This window comes from Apodemus sylvaticus, chromosome 11, assembly GCF_947179515.1.
Source record: "Apodemus sylvaticus chromosome 11, mApoSyl1.1, whole genome shotgun sequence".
Classification (NCBI taxonomy): domain Eukaryota; kingdom Metazoa; phylum Chordata; class Mammalia; order Rodentia; family Muridae; genus Apodemus; species Apodemus sylvaticus.
Genome location: NC_067482.1, coordinates 67,291,885 through 67,315,142, shown reverse-complemented (window position 1 = coordinate 67,315,142; position 23,258 = coordinate 67,291,885). Strand labels below are relative to the sequence as shown.

The window sequence follows — 23,258 nt, the reverse complement described above, 5'->3', positions numbered from 1 at the left end:
TATAGGAAGTAAAGTTTTATCCTTCATTCTTAATACGTTCTCACGAGTGGTTGCCTAGAAACCCAGCCAGCATCAACCATTACTGTTTCTTATATTATCACATTTGGTTAGACTTAGTCATTAACTCAGCCAATGTGGGCTGAGAATTTCGGAACTCCGGTCCTTGGGTGGATATGAATTATAGGTTATGCAAGAGTGAATGAATCAGGATCATTATTGAAAGATAGGGCTGGAAATATGGCTCAATGGTTAAGAGTACTTGGTGTTCTTGCAGAATCCCAGAGTTCATTTTCTAGTACCCATGTCTGGGTGGCTAATAATCACCTGTAATTCCAGCTAGGGATCCAATGTTCCAGCCTGGCCTCCCTGTGCACCTGTACACATACACATATACAGGCATGCATGCACACACACACACATATACATACATACAGAGAGAGAGAGAGAGAGAGAGAGAGAGAGAGAGAGAGAAATATTTTTAAAAGGCTCCTCTTTGTAAGGTGTACATTATTTTACCTGAATCTGTACCAGGTTAACTGTATGCACAAAAATCTGGCTTCCCAGGAAAAAGGGCGGGGAGGAAAACTCAGGCCAGGTCCCAGGTTTGAGAATCCTTGGCTTGCTTGGTCAGTTGCTTGGCTTGGTAGAAACTGTCTGGAAGCACAGAGAGGTTTCCTGCAGGAGACTAGATGATGGCTCTTGAGAGGAAGACCTGCTCCATTGCTCCAGCATGGCTGATCCAGATGAGAAGAGGCAATCCATGGTTTTAGAGCATTTATTGTAGAGAAGTAGAGGCTAGCCATGGTCACATGGAGAGAGGCGGAAAGGGAAAGCGGAGAGAGGGGGGGGCAAGAGGGCAAGAGAAAAGCAAGCAGGAAGCAGGAGTAAGAGGGAGGAAGGGGAAAACAGCCCCTTTTGTAGAAGGCCAGGCCTACTTGGCAATTGCCAGGTAACTGTGGAGAGGAGCATACCTAGCTGTTGCCAGGTAACTGTGGAGGTGGAGTCTAGACAGAATACTAGGAGCTAGGGGCATTGTCTTATGTGATTGATAGCCAAAGAATTATGGAGTTGGGGCCTCATATCAGGAGGCTAGTGTCTGAGAGCATGACAACAGCCTTCCATCCCTGCAGGAACACTTGCTGGGTCTCCTGATTTAAACCTAGCTTGACCAGAAAACAGGCTGCCTTTCACGGTCCCACACCATACTTAGCTTCAAATCCTTTCAAAGTAGAGGCCAGTTGTCTCATTTGTGCTGAGGGTCCTCCTCATAACTAGTTTTCAGCATCTCTGTTAGAGAGTTACACAAAGAGATGAACTATAAGACACGCTGACATCATGTGAAGATAAATGAAGACAGTGGACTGAGGAAGAGTGAAAGGTCTTCCTTCAGAGCTGTGCATGGATAGATTAGTGTTACTTGCATTTTCTCTAGAAAAGACAATGGGAAGGGGCCGTGAAAGGCAGCGTGACTTCAACAACTCCCTGGTGGGAGGCCAGTGTGGAGAAGCTGTGCAGAATGACTTGTGTGACTGGTCAGGGGGCAGCTCTCATTTAGTGCAAGCTGGACTTCTAGGTTGGTTAGTACAGAGAAGGAGCTGGGATCCTGGGAAGACTGTATACAGGTCAGAATTCTGGACTTTCTTAGTTATGCAAGTAGTTTTATTTGTTCTCTTAAATATTTATTATGCTTTGAAACTTTTCATGCAATATATATTTTATGATATTCTCACTCCTCTCCAATTTCTCCCAAATCCTCCCCATCAACTTCATGTTTCTCTCTGTCTCTCTCTCTCTGTCTCTCTCTCTCTCTGTCTCTCTCACACACAAAAAAGAACGAAAAGTCAAAACTTAAAAATCAACAAACAACAAAACAGCAAAAAAGCAACAACACACACACACACACACACACACCATTGAGTTCATTTTGTGTTGATCAGCTGCTACTTGTGAGCATGGGTCCTGCCTGGAGTATGGCTGATATATCTAGTGTCACTGCATTGGAGAAAACTGATTGTTTCTCTCAAGAAGATAACAATTGCCAGTAGTTTCTTAGTTAGGGGTGGGACTTTGTGTCCTTTTCCCCTTCTCCAAAGGGGATTTTGTGTGGTTTGAATCTGTGCAGGTTATGTGTTTCTGTCCATCCTTATTAGCACAGGGCCTATTGTGTCTGGAACACACTATTTCTTTGACGTTAGCCATGAACTCTGGCTCTTATAATCTTTCTGCCTCCCCCTCTGCATTGATTCCTGAGCTTTGATGGAAGGGAACTGATGAAGTCACACCAGTTAGGACCGAGTTCCACTTTCTGCACATTTTCCAGTTGTAGGTCTCTGCATTAATTACTTTAAGAAGAAATTTCTCTGATGAGGGTTGGGCAAGGCACTGATCTACATATACAACAATGGCGTTAGGAGGGTGCATGATCTGAAATTCACAAGAAAGCAATAGAAAGTTAAAGAGAAAAGAAGAAAAAAAGGAGGAAAAAAGAGAGATTGCTCAATGGTTAAGAGTGCTGGCTGCCCATCCAGAGGACCTAAGTTTATTTCTCTATACTCACCCACATCCAGGGAATCTGTCACTCTCTTCTGGCCTCTGCACTCAGGTACATATACCAATTCACAATTACAAATGGACACAATACATATGACTAGAATTAAAATTAGAATTTACAAAAAGTGTTTGGTTACTTGCATAACATTGTACTTGTAATCCTGTTTGATTTGGCTGAACATGTATCCTGCAATGTTCAATCTCTCAACAAGAAAAAGAAACTCAACCTCCACATCAAAACTTGAGTTGTGTGGACATAGACCTCAAGGGAAAATGCCCAAGCAAATAACGTCACAGTGCTTAATACTGAGAGCCAAAGATTTCTTAGATGGACTTATGTCCATAGAGAATGGATGAGAAGCCCCTTTGTCCACCATCTTCAAGTGGAAGACTCTAGAAAGCCAGTGAGCTTGAATTGCAAAGCTCTGGGAGTTGATAGTGAAGATTCCAGACCAAATCTCAAAGTTTGAAAGTCAGCAGAGCCCAGGGAAGAAGCAGATCAATGACCCAATTCAATGGGCCGGGCAAAGCACATGATCCATCTGTCTCTACTTCACTGTCCCCTTCCAGCCCTCAGTGGAATGGTGGCAGACTGACAACACCTCAGTGTGTGGGCTTTGGAAGCTGCCTTCTGTCCCATGGCACTGCTCTTGTGCCCTATCTATCACTCTATGGCTGAGCAATATGTCATTGTGTGGTTGTATCACTTGGCTTACTCATCCTGGGGTTTGCCACCCAGTTAGCCAATCGTGCTCAGAAGCTCCAGGCCAATGAAAGATCCTGTCTGCAAATGCAAGGTGGATGATGCCTGATGAGCAACATCTAAGGCTGTTCTCTGGTCTTACACACACATGCACACACATGTGCACCTGTGCACACATGCACATACACTTACACATGAACATGCACTAAAGGACACACTCCAAAGCTGACATGCTTAAGTCTGTAGCTATCCACACCTAAGGCCCTCCGAGTGATGCTGCTTGCCATGTTAGCTTTTACATTCCAAGATTCTAGGACAACCTGTTCTCCAGTGATTCCCAAATTCTCTTGAAACAATATGACATCTTCTTAGTAAAGTATACACTCAGACACTTGTGAGAAACCTAATCCATGCTCAACATGTCAAGGCACAGAAGACAAGCTTGGAACCATTTTCCTTTCCAGAACCCACAGCCCATAGTTAGGCCTGCAATGAACCCAGGTTTTCCTGAAATTCCTGTAATAAGCCATCAGAGAGCTCCTTCTTCCAACACACAGAAAATTTTATGGGAAAACTCTTGATAGTCACATAAAAATCACACTTCAGAATATTCAGTGCACAAAATACTGGTTTTTTTTTTTTAAGTGCTTTTAAGATGTTTTGAACCTAACTAGGAAGTGCTCAATTTTGGTTAAAGGGTCTTAAGAACCAAGAGAGCGACGTGGTGTCGACTACTCTACTGATATGCAAGATGATGAATGTTCCTGGGCTTCATATGATTGATTACCGACAAAATAATATGATGTCATACATTTGCTTAAAAATAACTAAAAGACAGGAAGGGGAAAGGCAATTAGGAGTATAAGGGTGTCGAGCCAACAGCATCAGCCTTCATCACCACTGAAGAGGAGTGGTAGAGATATGAACTCACTAGTCACACCCTTCTCCTTTTGAGTGTGTTAGAATTTTCCTGTACCTTTTTGTTTACAAAATCATTAAGTTTTGAATCTGAAAAGTGATATTTTGAACAAAGATATTCATTATAACCCTAAATAAATACTATATTCACAATAATGAATATTCATACATATCTGGAAAAAAAAAGCCAGTGTCTTCTACATGTGAGGTTAGGAGTAGGGTCTTGGTGAGGCTGTACTTAGTGGACAGAGATTGGCCTTCAGGCAGAGACCCAAACTGTAGTTCTGTCTTAGAATTAAAACATGGCAAAAATAGGTAAAAGTCACTACCGTGGAAGTTGTTTCTTTGTGTCTGAACTAAGAAAATTAGGCAGTTGTCTTTTAAGGCAGGGGGATTGCAAAATCCTCACTGGGTTCAAACTAAGGCCTTTTTTTTCTCTGCTCAAAGCTGGGCATCCAGGGCCTGGGGTAGTGCCTGACACACAGAAGGGGTCAATTATACCTGTTCCTTCAAGGAGCCAGTGTGTTCCATTTTTAAAAACTATGTAACCCCTTTTGCCATCTGAACCCATTTCCTCCCTATAATAAAAGTAGGTCCAGATCAGAGGACACGCTGAATCCTCTCACAGTTTTAGGCCACTTTGTAAAGACAGAAAATGGCAACAGCTACCAGCTCTGCCTCCATCATCCTCGGCAACAGCAGCAGGGGAAAATTAGCCGACAATCTGCCCAAAGCGCCTGCTCCCTGCCCTTCTGGGCTTCTACCTAACCCAGGATAAAGTTGTCGAGGGAATACTTTACATAAGATCGCCGAGGCTAGAATGATAAGATTTGCTTTCTAAGATAGCTCAGTGCACCTGTGGAGAGGAGGTGAGAGTCGCATCCATGAAGCCCACAAGACTGCCAACTGTGCCTAGAAACTTGGTCTTCTAAAGTTAGCCACACCCTAGGAAGAAAATCAGTATCACAGCAGGGCATCTTAATTACAGATCACACTCCCTAGGGCACTTATCTGTAAAAGTAGAAGCGGAGAATGCAGTGAGGACCCAGGGCACTGAGCCTTGTTATCAGCTCGTTCAAAAGCAGCTGGAACCACCTTTTGAAATCGATTCTACTTACTAACAAAATGCATGTGTGTGTGTGTGTGTGTGTGTGTGTGTGTGTGTGTGCACGCGCACACGTGCGCCCAGCGGGATAATAAACTCACTGTTGAGGGCCAATTCTGCATACAGCTTCCCAATTTTATATTTTGTAAATGTCGCATTGGCAGCTTCTAACTGGCTAGACTGGATTGTGGAATGGAGGAAATTGTAGTAACTACAGTCTGTCTACAATTGTAAAAAACTACAATTGTTTTTTATCTTTCTTGAGAGCTTGGGTTCCCACAATGCTGTTGGGTATTCTCAGAACATTTGGGTGGATTTGAATGAGTTGAACTGAATTAAAGTGAAAATTAAGTAAAACCTTCCGGAAAGTAATAACATGAGCTGAGAGGAAAACAAAATATATGCTTAGGAAAAAACAGAATGAGACCTTAGCCTTGCAGCAAGTAGCGGGTAAAAATGGAATCTTAGGCATTAATCTAAGCAAAGGCTCTCTTTGGCCTGTTTTCTACCTCTAAATTTTTATCAGTGTTTCTGAAATAAGTGTGACAATAACTGCATGAAATAGACCTAAAAAGTATTAACCACATCTGAGCTCTGAACATGCTAAGAGAGCATTTCAAAAGTTCATTCTCTCTGGAGAGAAAAGTAAGTCAAGAAAGATAGAGATTGTATTGAGTTACCTGAAATGAAAAGTGATTTTAGAAAGGGCAAAAATCAATTATGCATTAAAAATGCTATGATCCTTTAATAATTTGAAAAATATTTGCACATAAAATGTGGTAAACACTATCTGGGTATAGTGGCACACACCTTTAATCCCAGCACTTGGGAGGCATCTTTGTAAGTTCAAGACTAGCCTGGTCTACATAATGAATTCTAGGACAGTCAGAGCTACATACTGAGATTTTGTCTCAAATAAAAAAAGGAAAAAGAAAAGAAAAGAGAAAAGAAAAGGAAAGAAGGGAGGAAGAACAAGAAAGAAAACAAAAGGAAGAAAGGAAAGAACCAATAAATGAGTGAACAAAGGAACAAAATGGAAAAGAACACACAAACCCAGTTACTGAAGTGGGAATGGGTAGATGGAAGAATAGGGGGACGGAAGAGGGCTTATGGGACTTGCGGGGAGTGGGGACCCAGAAAAGGGGAAATCATTTGCAATGTAAATAAAAATAAATAAATAAATAAAAACAGATTAGTTCAAGTTCCCCAGCAGAAATTATTCTACTCTATGAGCAGCAAGAAAAGCCCATTAAAGTCATCATTAAGAGGCTGGATCACCTAAAATTAAGCTTGTCTGTGGCCAACATTCAATCCACTTTATTAGTACAAATTAAGGACTATAAGAAAACTAACAAATAAGAACAACCATTTTATTTGAGGATGAGAAGTAAAACACAGGGACCCTCTATGACTAGGATTCTACACTGATCTAGAAAATGAAATACCTGGCTGAGGTTTAAGACTTTGCACATGCTATGATGATATTCCGGCTTTGGAAGTCAACAAATTCACCTCCAGTTTGGTGGAGGGGCAGCTGAAGGGAATACAAATTGCATTGGAATGAGAGCCCACTCACTTTCTTGATCAAATCTGTGATCAATATTCACTACCACGACTCGAGGGGAAAAAGAAATCCTTCATTTAGAATTATTACTGTTGAGAAGAATTAGGAGGAAAACAGGATAAAAACAAGATTTTTTTCACATAATTTCCATAAATGACATCATGTATTACAGATCGCTGTTGCTAAGGAGATATAAGAAATACATATCAAATGGAAACAAGAGCATGGATTGCAGCAACGATGAACTAGTCGGGCTTTGGAGACACATTGTACCTTTGGATTTGTTAGGAAGGGTTGTCTTTATGAACAAAGATATATCCATCTTCTAAAATATGCACTCATTTCTCTATTCAGCAAAGAACAAAGAAAACATCAATACAATCTCACAGTCTTTCTCTTTTGCAGTAGAATAAAAGGCTAACATCCGGCCATATTTACAGAGAATAGGGATGAGAGTTTTTGGACCCCATCTAAAATCCCCCAAGCATTAAATGCTTCTTTTCTCAAAGCTAACAACCAATTTCCAGTCAGTGAGTAATTCTTTTCTCAGAACCATCTTATTGGAAAATCAATGAAAAGAGGAAAAAATTAAATAAGCAATCTTTAAACGAGGCCACAGAAAGCGAGATGGTAAGCTTCCAGCCTCACCAGTCAAGGAAAGCCGGCTCTTACAGCTTGTCCCAAACAAAGCCATAATTTTAACTGATCCCTGAGCTGAGCTTCACTGGATGAATGACTTCCAGGGCCTCCGGCTCTTTGGGACTAAACGAGAAGATTATTTTTAGCTCAACTATTTGGAAATCTTTGAGAACTTGGACCCGCTATTCTGTCTGGTACCAAAGCAAGTTTTTCACCGAGCTCTCAGGAAAGATCCTGACTTTTGTACACTGGGAATCCTGCAGCAACCTATTCTCCCAGAGCACGGTATGGTGTTTATTCTCTTTTTCAGAACTTTGGCAAATGTCAATATCATGACCCACCTTCATTATGATGGAGGTTGTGACTTAGTAAGCAGGTGGCTCTATAGGAAGAATCCAGGAAGTGAAGACCTAGCTCCAAATTTCTGACTGGCACTAGCTTCTTAGCCATGAACAAGGTTTGTAGCCAGTTGCTCTTCTTGCAGCCTATCACAAAGGCACCCTTGCGTGGGTGATATGGACTAGGGTTGAATCTGTAGACTCTAAGAATATTTGCAAATGTTCAAGTTTCCTTATTCACTGTTCGGCCATCACAGCAGTACTTTACACAGTCAAAACTAAATAAGGGACTGCTGTAGAAAACCCTGATGAATATGGATTTATTTTCATTCCACCTCTGTTGAGCTTCTACTTAACAAAATAACCTGTTGAAGTTACTTTGTTTGAAGTTACTCAACAAAGTAGTGTAACTTGTTGTCCATGTCAGAAATATGGAGTTTATGTTGTGTCGGGGAAATAAGCAAGCAAATACGTTTAAAACTAGTTGTATGGCCTTGAGGGGATATGAATAGGTCCAGAAGAAGGGACCTCATCAAAACAGAAAATCAATTCTGCACAGGAAAATGGGAGGTGCAAGGAGCTAAGGGGCTCACCAGAGAAGGAACTGTGGTGCAGAAAGCTCGAGTCTCCTTCCTGTCCCAAACTCACTGCCATCCCTCCTAGTGAACTAAAACAGACCCTGATATTGAGCAATGTCCACCTCGGAAGCCAAGGAGAGGTCCTGCTTTGGCCCTCCTGGTCACCTCTCATTGTCCTAATGAATTCCAGGCAAAGCGCAGTTTGAACTTGAATTAATCAAATCCAGTCTTCTGTCATGAAGTAATCGTTGACCATTCAGTGTTTCCAATAAGATGTCAGTTCAAATCCTGCCATTTTCTGAATTATAAAAGTTTTGTCTCTGTGAATATGATTTATCCAGGAAAGTTAAATAAAAGAAATTTTTTAGTATTGGACCTTTTTCTGACTATAGTGTTTTATGAGTATAGTGCCTTGAAAGTCCGTCCATGTCATGGCATTCATCAAAGTGCCTTCAATTTTTAAGGCGATTGCATCTGTGTGCCATAGTTTATGTATGTGTTAGTGAAGTCTTGGGCTGCTCATCTAGGCGGTTAGGAAAGATGTTGCCTTAAACATGAGTGTATAAATATCAGTGTATGTCCCTGTGCTTAATTCCTTGTAGGATATTCCCAGAAGTGACACTACTTGACCATATTTGAGTCCTTGAACTGTTTTCCAGCATCTAGGTTCTCATGAGTAACATTTTCTATTCTTAGGACAAAAATCACACTATTTTAAATAGATCTCAAGCTACATATCCATGTTTCTGGAGGCTCAGGCTTTACACTGACTTAATCTGTGTCTCTCCGGGTGTTTCTTACTGCTAGTTTGGCAAGAAAAACTTCTATAACTAAAAAAATCACATGCTACCATAATCTACATCCTGCCTTACAGAATCAAAGTACATAGTTACATAAAAATTTTTGTTATATGCATGTTTTTAAATACATGATTTAAAAATCTAAAAACCTGTCATTTGGTTATCCCTAAAGAAAAAGCTAAGACAGGAAATCGTTTCCATTTAGCATTCAGAGCCTGTTTGAGATTAGCATTATATGCAGAGCTTTGATTTTCTAAGACCAAAGAAGCATAAAAGCAGAGAGAGAGAAAAAAACATGTCAGTACATATTCTACATAAATTTGCATAATTCAAGCCAATGCATGAAAGCAGATAGCAGGAGAGGGGACTGCTAATGGAGATGTTTTCTCCTGAGGATTTAAAATATATTCTAAGGTTGGATTATAATGTGTATTGAGTTGTATACTTTGATTAGTTTTATGCTGTGCAAATTATGTCTTTTCAAGCTGTCCAAAATCATTATAATGTAAAGTTTTGACTCATGTGGTTTATTCTCAGTCAAAATAAGCAAATTCTTTGCAATGCTTTCAACTTTGGGCTTAGATGAAAATGGATTGTTCAGGAAATGGTGCTGGAAATGTGCAGTTCTATCACTACCTCTCCACTATTAATTAATAAAAGCCTAGTGGACCAAATTTTTATATGTGATAAAATGAGATGGGAGAATAGAAATCAATGTAAAATTATTTTTAGTATCATGGAGTGGAAAAATGGTCAAGTAGTGTCACTTCTGGGAATATCCCACAAGGAATTAAGCACAGGGACATACACTGATATTCTAAAATATAATAAATTAGACTTTAGAAAATGTTTTAATGATAAAAATTATTTTAAATGTATATTAAAAAGTAAAAATAAAAGCCGAAGTGGTATCTCAGTGTTTACAAGTCTTCCTGACCTCGCAGAGAACCTGGGTTTGGTTTACAGAACCTATGTTAAGCTCACAACTGTCTTTAATTCTGGCTCCAGGAATCCAGCATGTCTAGCCTGTCCCAGCTCTTGCAGTCAGACATGTGCACTTACACATAGATACACATAATTACAATTAAAATAAGAAAAATACCTAGGAAAATATTTCCTGTATTTGTCATGAAGTATATGAGACCAGTAAATTTAAATGTTCATTATAGTAGCAATTATAATCACAAAGAAATGAAACTACCCCAAGTGTCCATTGGTGGGGCACTAGTTAATTGTAGCATATGGCAGACATCCAAGAGTTCCTGAAACAAAAGGACTGTGGTGCCTCTATGCAAAGAGATGTCAATACAGGCAGATACACTGGGCCCTCTATCCAGAGGTTCCACATGGCTGCATCCAAGAAATCACAGATAAGCAATAAGTAATGATTATTTAGTAATTATCTATTGCATATGTGCAGACTTATTCTTACTATGCTCTGAACAGTACAATTCATGTGATGTTGGATATTATAAATAATCTAAAAGTAAGTGTCTCAGAGAATACAGGACAATGCACATAGGTCATATGCAAACACAACACAACTTATATCAGGCCTTGAGCCTCGGATACTTATGAGCCTTGGTACTTATGGTAGGGTGATGGTCTTGGGGCAAATCCCCCAAAAACATGATGTTTGTGAGAAAAATGAGGATTCTGTCTACATAAAACTATGCTGGGGGAGGACACAGAGGTAGTGGGCCACAGGACTCACCTCTGGGGAAGAAACCAGTATTTAGGAGACAGAAAAACAACACTAGATTTACTTATAACTTTGTACCCTTTGTCTTTCCATTTTTGGAAATACATTAATTAGCTATAAATGCAAAAGTATTTTGATACATTTAAGCTCTGCAGGCTACATAAACTAAACCATTGAAGTTCTTAATGTGTAGTCTTAAACACTGCAAAAAAACCCATGGTTGCAGGGAAAACTTTTCAACCTTCTTTGTCTTATGATATTATCATCATTTCTCATTAGATTTTTTTTAACCACAGAAATTATGTCTCATCCTCCAAAAAGTCTCTTCTCTCAACTTAGAGGCTTGTGTTAGATGCTCTTCCAGACAATTGGACCCATAAGCAAATGATAGAAAGATCCCTGCCCTTGTGGAGTTTGGATGCTATGGGTCCTATCCAAAAAGAAAATGCATACCATAAAATAAAGATAGGAATAATCTAGTGAGTTGAGATGATAACACAAGGGAGGCCAGAAAAATAGCAGAAAGAAGAGAGCTTGGGGATGAACAACATACTTCACAATATTAAATAAGATGACAATGGTCGCACTGAACAAGAATGCATATGAGAAAGACCTCACGAAAGAGGTGAGGAGTCCAGACACAGGGACATGTTGGTGCAGGAATTTTACCCAGAAGAAGGTAATCACGAGGACCCTAGGACAGGTTGTACTAGGTGCCTTTAAGGGACACCAAAAAAAATCCATTACAGCTAGAACTGAGACTGAGCAGGAAAGTCAAAGATGAAGTCACATGACCTGCGGGCTGTGTGGATCAAGTAGGTCTTGTAGGCATATGATGTTGACTGGGAAAGGAAACTAACAGGCATCTATCCTGGTGAGGAATAGAAAAACACTGTGCTTTTCCATGGTAACTCATACTCTGCCATCTTCATGCCTGAACTGAGTCCTGAGACTTGGCTCCGCACTCAGCATCATGCAGTGTCATGCAGTGAGTACTACGACACCTTGTTACTCCCTGCTGGTGACTGGTTAGTAAATAAGTGTCTTGAGTGATGCTCAAATGCTTCTAACTCTGGATCTCTGTGCCAGTATTTAGGGTCCTGTACCGGACAGTTCTCTAGTGCTTCTGAGAATGGACAGCAAGTCCATTCGTGCGATGACAAAACTGCTTTAGCCGCTTGTTTTGCTCCTGCTTTGAGCACATTCTGCTTGATATTGGTGAAGTCTTCTTTCTTCCAAGCATATTCCAAACTCTCTGTGTCCTGTCTACCACTCTCCAGACCCCCAGCTCACTCTTTTTCCCTAATGTTCCCATGATGACTTTCACATCACTACTGGTGCCTACACTCCCCCAAGCTCTCTTTCTCCCAATAACCAATAACCTCAAGTCTTTCATAGAAGTATCTCTTAGCCTCAGTCTACAGTCTCCGGTGTTCTGTGTGCATAGTTAAAAACCTCCTCCTGAGTAACCTCTTAAGTGTGCTCTGTGAGGAAGAGGAACTGTTTTTCTAATCAATGCATCCAGTTTTAATTACAGCAAAGGTTGTGCATAGGATGCTCATTGCATTATTTTTTATCAGAGTCTTCAAAAGAGATCATATCTTGTTTTGAGAAAAAGAAAAAATCATACATGAGTATAATGCATTTTGATCATAGGCATTCCAATTCCTGCCATGATCCCCCATATCTCCTTTTACAAATGCCATGTGTGTGTGTGTCACTAATGTTTGTGTGTGTGTATATATATAATTAATGCTGTCTACACATACGTGAGTTTTGGGCTGACCACTAGTGCTTAGATAACCTATCATGGGGCTTGCCTCTTTAAAAAAACAAACCAAAAAAAAAAAAAAAAACACAAAACCAAAAACAAAACAAACAAACAAACAAACAAAAAAAAAAAAAAACCTGTCTCCCTCAGCAGCCATAGACTACTTGTAGCTTTTCAACTCAGGAGGGGAGGGATGCTGTGAGTCTTATCTCTACTCACACTGGGATGTTGACTGGTGTGTTCTTGTGCAGGTCTTGGCAAGCAGCTATAGTGTTGAGAGTTTGTGGAGAGTTGCCTTGTCCAGCAGGAACTCTTCTGCAGTAGTCCTCTGCCTCTTATCTGCGTTTTGGTCCCTCGTCCATAATGTTCCCTGAAGAGCTCCTGTTGCTATCAGAATCACAGGGTTTGTCAAAGAATGCCAGAGACCCATCTGAACGCTAGCATCTGTGGTTTGAGGGTTGGCATTTTCCCTGTCCGGGGTATGATTTAACATTGTTGCTCCAATGGTAGAAGCTCGCTCCCACTATGACGTTGGTGAGAGGTTGGTAAGCCTTAAGGAGCAGGCCCCGGGGGACTCTCCATGGATGGTTCTAGCTTCCAGTCTGCTTCCTATCCCTCCCACCTCGATGTCACACACCCTGGTGTGACACAACCAAGAAGGCCTGTAGAAGAGCCTGGGCCATGTGGCATTCTCAGCCTCCAGACTGTGAGCTAAATAAACCTCTTTCCTATGTGAAGCCCTTGCCTCCAGTGTTTCATTACAGTAGCAGAACACAGAAAGATATAATGTTGTATAGCAGGTCCAGTTCATAGAACATGACAAAAGGGGTTTTATCCTTTGGTGGGAGAGTCAGTAACACTGAATACGTGCTTTTAGTCTTTTTTGATAAGATTTCTAAGACTTGAAATGATTCTTAAATCTTATGTACATTCCTGATCTGGGGCAAATTTCTGGGTATAATTCCAAGATGTTACAATTTTTCCATGAGCACCGTAAAAGTGGTGTGGCGCACGGTGTGCCTTTGGAACTATCTGGGGTGGCTGTCAACACGAACACTTGATCTCTCTTCCCTCGTTTTTGTTATTATTCCCCTCAAGAGAACGCTGTCCAGATCAAGCACTGTGGAGATTCTGTATGAATCTTCTCCAGGTCAGGCTACCCAAAAGCTCATTTACACGGCCTGCAGAAGCACCTGTGCGCATTCCCCCACTGAAGAGACTGCTCATCCCTGAGTATGGCATAGTCTGAAAATTCAGGTTTCCCAAGCTGATGCTGCCTCCATGCCAGGATATCCCGCTACTACATCATTCACTGCTCTCTGCGTCCAGGCTCTGTGGAGTAAGAAGCCAAGTCCTACGAGGTTCGAGTCAACACTGTATCTGTTTCCCGTGGCACTGTGCACGGTTCGAGTTCACACAGCTCTTTAATTGACCCCCAGTGCTCACAGCTGAATAGGACACAGAGGCATTATAGCCTGCAGATTTTAAATTAAAGCTTCAGATTCCCCCAGGATGCGCACAGTACTTCAATTAACACTAATTGCCATTACACATGATTAACAAGTGAGAAACAAGGGTTTTCCGAAACTGTGTCTTTTCTCCCATGTATTCTGACAAATGGACGGATGCCTACAAAGATGAGGTGGATACAACTCAGTGTGTGTTACATTGACACAACTCTGAAAACAACTTCTACACATACAAGAGAAGAGGGAGAAAGATGGTAATTAATGTTACAGATAATTGGCCCTGTAAGAGCTTAAATCAATGTTAAGTGAAAAAAAACAAAGTTCTAAATCACAGGACTGGCACAATATCTCCTTTCTCCACAACACAAGAAAGACTGAAAATAAGTAGAAAGTAACCTGTCAAGGTTGATTAATTATTCCTGCATAGTGGCAACTGTGCTGGTATTTAGTTAAGTCATTTAAATATGTTATTTCCTTTTGTAATACATTAGTCTTGCAAGAAGGAAAGTATATTTTGCTAAGAGCATCCATTCTTTCAGAATAAATGTGGCAAGGAAATGTGTTTAGAATGTTTCTACCCTTCATCATCAGTCCGTGTGGAAGGCACTGAGGATTCTGTCAACAGTGGATTGATGGATTCTTAAAAGAGGAAGCAGGCTTCTAAATGTGAGGAAAGGCAACTGCAGGAGGGGGCCGCGCGCGTGCCAAGTCTTCCGCTCACCCTAACTCCAACGCACCAAAGCCCTCCCCTGGAGAGTGCACTGACGTCTTTACTTCTCTTCTAGAGCCCAAGATGATTGTCCTGCTCTACGTGACGAGTCTTGCCATCTGTGCAAGTGGACAGCCTCGAAGCAATCAGGCTAAGGGAGAGAGCTACTCTCCAAGGTACATCTGCAGCATCCCTGGCTTACCCGGGCCCCCAGGTCCTCCCGGAGCCAATGGCTCCCCGGGACCTCATGGTCGCATTGGCCTTCCTGGAAGGGATGGTAGAGATGGCAGAAAAGGCGAAAAGGGGGAAAAGGGCGCTGCAGGTAAGGACTCACCATGAGGCTCTGCAAACACCCCCTCCGCCCCCCTTAAACCGCGCTCCCTTGGTTGCTTCTTCTCAGTGGGAATTGCTCCTTCAATCGCTTCTCCATTTTACCTTCACTAAAAATAGCAACTCACTCTATCAAAATTACACTACAAACTCTTTCCAGCCTTAGTTGGCCGCAATGACGACCTTCTCTGGTGGATATTTGTGACATTGGGAAAGTGAGAAAACTGAACCTGGTGAAGGGCACTGCAGGAGACGAGCACAGATAGGAAGGTACCGCGCATGCCTGATGGAGGTAGACGCCCAACAACTGATGACTGGAACCGCTTAGGTAGACAAGCAGATGGGACAGTGCAGGGAAAGAACTGTCGAGCAGAAACTCAGGTGCCACCCTGCTTAGAGCTAACTTTCTACACAAATATTCCTCAAGGGCTTCTAGATTTTTCCATGTATACAGCTAGGACAATAGTGTCACAGAGATGGCCTTTCCTCTCTCGGCTGCCCTGTAACAGCCGCCATGCCATGTAGACTTTACATAGCTCTTGAAGACAATAGAATTGCCCTCTAGTCCTTCACTGGTTTTCAGGCGTCCCCCCACCGCCCCCCTGCTGATAGGTTAGCCTGGGAAGTTTGCCAGAATCCACAGTCCTTCAGAGGAAACCAAATTGAAATTCTACGGAAGTTATGTGAACTCTACAAGAGGAAGGGATTTGAAATCAATCTTTGAAAACAAGCTTCTGAGTGCACAAGTTAAAAGATAAGAAGGAAAAAATACGTTAGATCTAAAAAACATGCCTCTTCCCAGTCACCACACCTGATTTACTGGGATTCTGTGAGACAGTACCACAGTATATATCCAGATTATTGGCTAATGCATCATTTATAAATACTTCGTGCAGAAAATACTGGGCAAATCAATAGCTGTCAGATGCACGAGGATTGTTCAATATTAAAGAACATTACATAAAGATTCAATGTCAAATAAGCAACCTTGAATTTGGAGCTTAAAGATAGCTATTTCAAAGTGTCTGTCTATAAGATAGATCGTGTGGAATGAAATTATGACTGAGCCATGATTTTGAATATCCTTAAATTTCTATGACACACAAATTATAGTTCTATACACTGACCCTTTCATCTTGCTGTGTCTGGAAGGAAGAATATAGTGACTAATCACACAAGCAGAAAAACAGATTCAAATCTTGGCTCTTTCTTAGCATCCCTGGGCAAATAGCCTCTTTGAGCTTCATTTGTAAATTGGCAATAGTAAGGGAAATTGCGAATTTTAAGGGTAGTTATATATGCAGAATGGCTCATACAATAATTGTCATGTGCTAAGTACTTGGACATGTTAGATACTGTTCATTATTAAATTTTGATCCTCAGATCAAAAATAAATCTGTAGCCATCCAAAGCCATAGAATAAACAAACAGAAAAAAGATTAATATATCATTGAGGTAGTAATCCTATTATTTCAGAACAAATGTAATATTCTGAAATGCTACAGTTTTAGCCAATGGGGTTAGGGCTAGTCCTGTATACAATCTAGTCTTCCCTCTAGGAATCTATTTTTTTGAGTAACTATTCACTTAGAAACATTTTTGTGTACCTCTACCAACTTTCATTTCTGGAGAGTGTTTCCCAGCCTCCACACCAATGTCATTTAGTGATGAACCATTTTTAGGGCAGGGTGAAGTGCTCCGTATAGTAATTGACAGCATCTCCCTGGATATCAGTGGCAAGCTTTCCCTAACTGTGACAAACAAGAGCAGCTCTAGACATTGCAAACTGTCAAAAAGGACACAACTGCCAAGTACGTTCTAGTCCCCAGGAACACAGACATTTGTCAGAAGGTAAAGGAAATAACTATCTAAGCTCTTCATCACCGTAGCTCCAATGCTGACCATTTACTAAGAACTCACCATGTGTCAGGAACTCATTTATGTTATGATCTGCCATAACTGTAATATGCAATAAAATAATGCTACAAATGAAACTATCGAGATTCAAATACAAAGTGGCTTTTCCAACCTGAGGTTATATCAACCCAACAGCCACACTAAAGGCTATGCACAACTCAGAAAGGAAAGGTAGGCCTGACTGGTTGTGAAGAGACACACACATCACTCAGATGTGTTTGTAATGTAGCTGCAGATGAGTCCACGGCTGGGAAGTTCTGTTCACTCCTTCCTCTCCAGTGGCAGCGCGGGGTCTTTTTGTATATGATCCCTTCTTAGATACCACATTGCCTTCACCTCAACCAAGTCCAGGCAGAACAGATAGTGTTCTTTTTCTAACTTCCCTATTGTAAATTAGAAATGTAGAAAGTATTACACCAAATAATAAATTCTTTGCAAAAATGCATCTCACTAGTCTATAACAATTATTATAATATAGCATTCAATTAAATCTGAGAGTGCACTCATTCAAATATCACTAGAACTACCTCACAAAGCGCTCTTATTTTTTTGGTTGTGAGGTTGGCCTTTAACAGTTAGTCCTCTTTCAAGTCCTCATGAAACAGTCTTTATCCCAGTTTAATATATGAATTATGGTATCCATGAGCTTATAAGACCAAGCTGCTATCATGGAGGCTTACATATAGTGAATGGTCAGTCAATATTAAATGAAATAAACGTAAGATATATGTTTGAATGGATACATAGATCTATTGATGGAAGGAAGGAAAAAAGGAAGGAAGGAAGGAGGTTTGCTAGATGGATGATGTATAGATGAATGGAAGTATAAGATGATTCTAAAGAGGAAATCTTGGTAGACCCATTTTAGAGAGAACTAAAACAAAACAAAAAAAAAAACATTCCGTATGGCTAAGCTTCAGCAATACATAGTTTAATCCTTAGTGCATACTGATTTATCCTCTTTATTTTTCTTCTGAGTCTGTAGTCTTCTGATACATGAGGAAACTCTCCATATAAAAGCAAAGAATGCCTATGTATTATTATTACATTTATTCCATGACTAAGTGTATCCTGCAGTTTAGGGTATTAAATGTGTATTGCAATAGAAAACATAAGCGCTGAGGTTATAAAGAGCTTTTCATATTTATAATTTGCATTTCAGTACTTAGGAGTTGTTCTCAGTGAATTTTCAAGGGGATGGGCCCTCAAGCAACCTTCTTCAAACTTTTATTTCAATGACTGGGAAGCCTAAGCTTCCAGTCCCCAAGAAGGGGCTCTTACCTCTTCCTCAGATCCACTGCCCTGTCCACAGCTGAAGTGGGTTTTATTCCAGATGTGGTGAGTCACAGTTAACAGTGTTACCCCTCTAAGCTCGGAATAGACTTATATCCGATGTCTCTGTATTACAAATCGAGTCCCTGAAACTAGAGAATCTTATAATCAGCATGATTTGTGTTTATAATGAAATCCTAGGGTTAAAATTGTTACTGAGACAAGAGTGGTTTCATTGCTGTAATGAAGATCAATACAGAAAAGGTGGAAAAGGTTTAGCTGCTATTGAAGCTAAAACACAGATTCCAGACATTGTAGTCTTTGATTTGTGACCAGCAAAAGAAAGTTTATATGTCATTTCTACACCAATGAATCAAGCATTGAAAGTTAAGATTTTTATGACCTTGTTGCAAGAAACATCTATCACATGTGTTCTGCTTGTACTAGTAGAATTTCAACTTAAAAGGACTGACTGCATTAAGGGGACACAACTGTTGTTGATAAAAACACTGATCTTGTCTCATAAACAACAGTGACATTCATCGCCAGTAACCTCCCTGCCTTGTAAATTGTTAAATAGCCACTTTCACAAGGATTAAAGGATGTGCTTGACATTTTGAGGGCAAAGTTTTAATTCTCCTAAAATTTACATTACCAAGATATTTCCTTGTTAATTTTGCCAATTAACTAGAAAAAAGGAATCAAGTTATCACATGTATGCACTGAAGTATGTACAGCATTCCAATAATTGATATCAAAACACCGTGAGATAAAAGGCTTAGCTGAATGAAAGTTACTGGGAAGACACCCGTTGCTTCAAGTGAAACCATACATTAACAATACACTTTCCCAGATGACAAAAAGTATAATAATAACAGATAAAAATAGTTTGGATACTATGGGTGGAAATAGTATTATTCAAGTACTGTTTATGACGTGGATTCAGTCACAAAATTAAAATTAATTAGTGTTAAAAGGAGTCAATTTTGCTGACTGCTTTCAATCAAGATCATTATCTCTCTATATCTAGCCTCTAGCGAACCTGCATATGTCAAGATTTGAACATACAGAAAATAATTCTATACAGTGGCTTAGAATTCATTGAAATTCTTTCACATCCATTATTTTTTCTGAGGAGACTCAGAGAAATTAGGAGACAAATCTAAAGTGATACATTCAGTGGAAGAGCCGGCTATAAGGAAAGAGGTATTTGGATCGAAGGGAGAAAGAAATCATGAAACTGAGAAGCTTGGGGTCCTTCTAATCCTGACACACAGGATTGCAAAAACATTCTCATAGATTTCCTGCAGTATTGGAGACCTTAATTAGATCCTAACTAATTAAACTAATTACCATTTCAGGACTCAGTTTTCCCTTCTAAAAGCAAGCCTATAGCATAGGGAAAGCGATCATTATTTTTCAGTTACAGTAACATAAGAAGCCCAACATTCTAGGTGTACTTACAGTTTTCAGGATCAGCCCAACACATTCTCCTAGAAAACAGGGTACCCAGCCTCCAGAGTTGGGCAGGCTTAGGTTGAGATAGCAGCTCCCTCACTAGCTCTGTTCTCCGCAATGGAGTTAATAATATTTAGCTATTAAAATTGTCATGAGATTTAAATAAGAAAGTTCATGCAAGTAAAACATTTAATATCCATCCTAGTAGAGTTGACAAATAGCAGGTGTGATTTTGATTCATTACTTTATTGTGAACTCTAACAGGAATAGAACAAGACAAAGACTAAGCTCTCTCCAAAGCATTGTCTATTTCTGTCTGCCCTGGGACTCATTCTATAGTCTTTCTGTAGGGACAAGTACTGGGATATGCCTAATATGCACCAACTAATCTGTCTTCAAAATAATATCTAATTAGTTTAATTAGTTAGGGTCTAATTAATGTCCCCAATACTGAAGGAAAGATTCTATGAGAACTTTTTAAGTTTCATTCTTAGTATATCAATGATTTCCAAAGGCTTTTTAATTAGTAGGATGCTGTGGATAGTTGACTGCGTTCAGACACGTTTAAGGTGTGTTAGCAATGGGTAGGTATGTTGTTTGTGATTCTTTAGAAGAACTATTAATTTAGCTATTGCTTGTTTTTGAAGGTCTGAAAGGTAAGACTGGACCCCTGGGCCTTGCTGGTGAGAAAGGAGACCAAGGAGAGACTGGGAAGAAAGGACCCATGGGACCAGAGGGGGAGAAAGGAGAAATCGGTCCAGCCGGGCCTCCTGGGCCAAAGGGAGACCGAGGAGATCAAGGGGACCCGGGACTGCCTGGAGTGTGCAGATGCGGAAGCATTGTGCTCAAATCTGCCTTTTCAGTTGGCATCACAACCAGCTACCCAGAAGAAAGACTACCCATCATATTTAACAAAGTGCTGTTCAATGAGGGGGAGCACTACAACCCTGCAACGGGGAAGTTCATTTGTGCTTTCCCAGGGATCTATTACTTTTCTTATGACATCACGTTGGCCAATAAGCACCTAGCAATCGGGCTGGTGCACAATGGGCAGTACCGAATAAGGACCTTTGATGCCAACACAGGGAACCACGATGTGGCCTCGGGTTCCACAGTCATCTACCTGCAGCCGGAAGATGAGGTCTGGCTGGAGATCTTCTTCAATGACCAGAATGGCCTTTTCTCAGATCCAGGCTGGGCGGACAGCTTGTTCTCTGGGTTTCTCCTCTATGTTGATACAGATTACCTGGATTCTATATCAGAAGACGATGAGCTGTGATCAGGACTGCAGGCCTGAAGGTTGCAACACAAGTACCACAGTGGCTTGCACTCTGATGTGATCTGGAGTGCTGCTGGAAGGTGGAGCAAAAGACACAGGGATTCGGAAAATGTTTTTTACAGACGGCTCTGGTAGAGTTATCAAAATGAGACAAACCACCTACCCATTGAAATCACAACAAAATGAATGGGCATACAATAACCCCAGACATGGACCCCCTAAAGTAATGACCCTAAATATTTAAGCAAATTAAAGATGATGTTAACAAATTTGAATGCCCTTGGCAATACAACCAGCTGGTAGTGACACTGCCTTATTAAACATTCATAAAACCCCAGTTTTGTTTGTTATTTAGGATAATCATAATATTACGGTCAAATTTGTTGACAATTCTCAAGAGTAAAAACAAAGTAAGAGATGCTAAGAATTTTCTAACAAATTAAAATAGAGTGACAGATTTCTTTTATTCCTTTATGCTTGTACATGATCCAATAACTCGGTGTGTGTGTGTGTGTGTGTGTGTGTGTGTGTGTGTGTGTGTATACACCAGACGATATCAGCTGTCCCCTCTCAGATGTTATCCATCTTGTTCTTTGAGCCACAGTGTCCCCTGAACCTGGAGCTCACTTATCTGGGTATCCTGCCTGACTAGGAAATCCCAGAAGCTACCTGTTCCCTTCTCTCCAACACAAAGACTACAAGCATGTATCACCATATCTGGCTTGTGTTTATATCGGTTCTGAAGGATCAAACTCAGGTCCTCACGCTTACAAAGAACACACTCTGAACTGTGCTATCAACCCAGCCGTCCGCAGCTCTCTAATGAGACTGTGTAGAGCAGATACTGAGTGCTGAACCAGACAGAAAAAAATATGGCAATAGCCTTATTTCATGCAGGCTGGAGTGTAGGGAGCATTGTGACACAGAGGCATAAGATGATCACCATGGTAAACAGATCGATTCTGTGCTAGAGACACAAAAACCATGATGCCTGAGCTTGGAAGCCAAAGACTTCTCACAAAGAAAAACCACTAAGAATAACAAATGCAAGTGTTTCTGTAAGTACAACAGTTGCAGAGGAAAAAGGGGATAAGATCCTGCAATCTCCTCATCCCCCCTGACATGTCAGTGTTATTTTCAATCAAGAAGGATTGAAAGATGGAAAGAGGGAATCCTGAGAAAGGAACTCGAGGTGGTGATTGGGGCAAAATAGTTTTCTAGCCCAAACAGGTTTCTTCTGAACAGGGTGCTATTTAAATTAAGGGGGGAAAGCTCCTCACAAATTACCCAGAGTTAGAATGCAACAAGCACAAGTCCCAGACCTATGAGGGAGCTGGAGCAAGGATGAACAGGGAGGAACAGAATATCAGTACAAACTACTAGCCTTCCAAGCCTCTTACTTCCTTCAGCCACTTTTATTAGCATTGGCATCTGCTGCCTACTCTAATGCACTATTTAACCTCAGCCACGATTGTCTTGTATACCACTGCTTTGGTCTGCAGTAATGGCATTCTGTTTTGTCTTTCCTTCCTAGATCTTCTGTGTGTTCTTTTCCTTGTTCATTAAGAATTTTAATGCCTGCTATGCATGAAACACAGGGTTAGATCCTGTGACAATGGAGGAAGCAAGATGAATGTAGCCTATACCACTCCAGTCCTAAAAACACCTATACACAAGTCCATGTGCTCTGAAAAAACATGCTGTTATGCAAAGTGTTAAATGTTTACTTTTAAATTCTGAAATGATAGAGGAGGGCCAGAGAAATTTCTACTCACTAAACTTTAAATAACAAAAGGACTTGGGGTAGCGCGCCTCAGGAAAAGGCACACAGACATGTCACAACATGGAAGAATAAAAGTGAGAACTGAGCCCATGGAGAGAAATCACTGGGCCAGTCCCAGAAGGGTGACTGTATTTATGGAATGGGTCCCAAAGTGGGGCACTGCCCTGATCAGAGGTGACACAATGATCACACAACCTGTGTATATGAAGTCAGTGTGCTACACCCACCTGGAGGCCACTGTATTACTGTCTTCTATCTGCTGAACTCTGAATCAATCCATAGACTCAGGGGCCAACTGTACCAAGAATAGACAAAAAAGAAGAAAAGGTGGATTTGAGATAGTCACCTATCTATAGATAATAGCCACTGCTAG

The 23,258-nt window shown here is 40.7% G+C and overlaps 1 protein-coding gene across 2 annotated transcripts in view; it reads left to right on the top strand.

Annotated features, from left to right (window-relative positions):
• The window catches only part of C1qtnf7 (C1q and TNF related 7), a 105,510-nt gene extending 83,198 nt beyond the window's left edge, over positions 1 to 22,312 (top strand). For both annotated transcript variants that reach the window (XM_052199277.1, XM_052199276.1), the window contains exons 2-3: positions 14,923 to 15,168; positions 20,471 to 22,312. In XM_052199277.1, coding sequence (XP_052055237.1) covers positions 14,931 to 15,168; positions 20,471 to 21,102 — 870 coding nt within the window. In that variant the 5' untranslated portion in view covers positions 14,923 to 14,930 and the 3' untranslated portion in view covers positions 21,103 to 22,312. The remainder of the gene's footprint in view (positions 1 to 14,922; positions 15,169 to 20,470) is intronic.
• Positions 22,313 to 23,258: the final 946 nt, after the last annotated feature.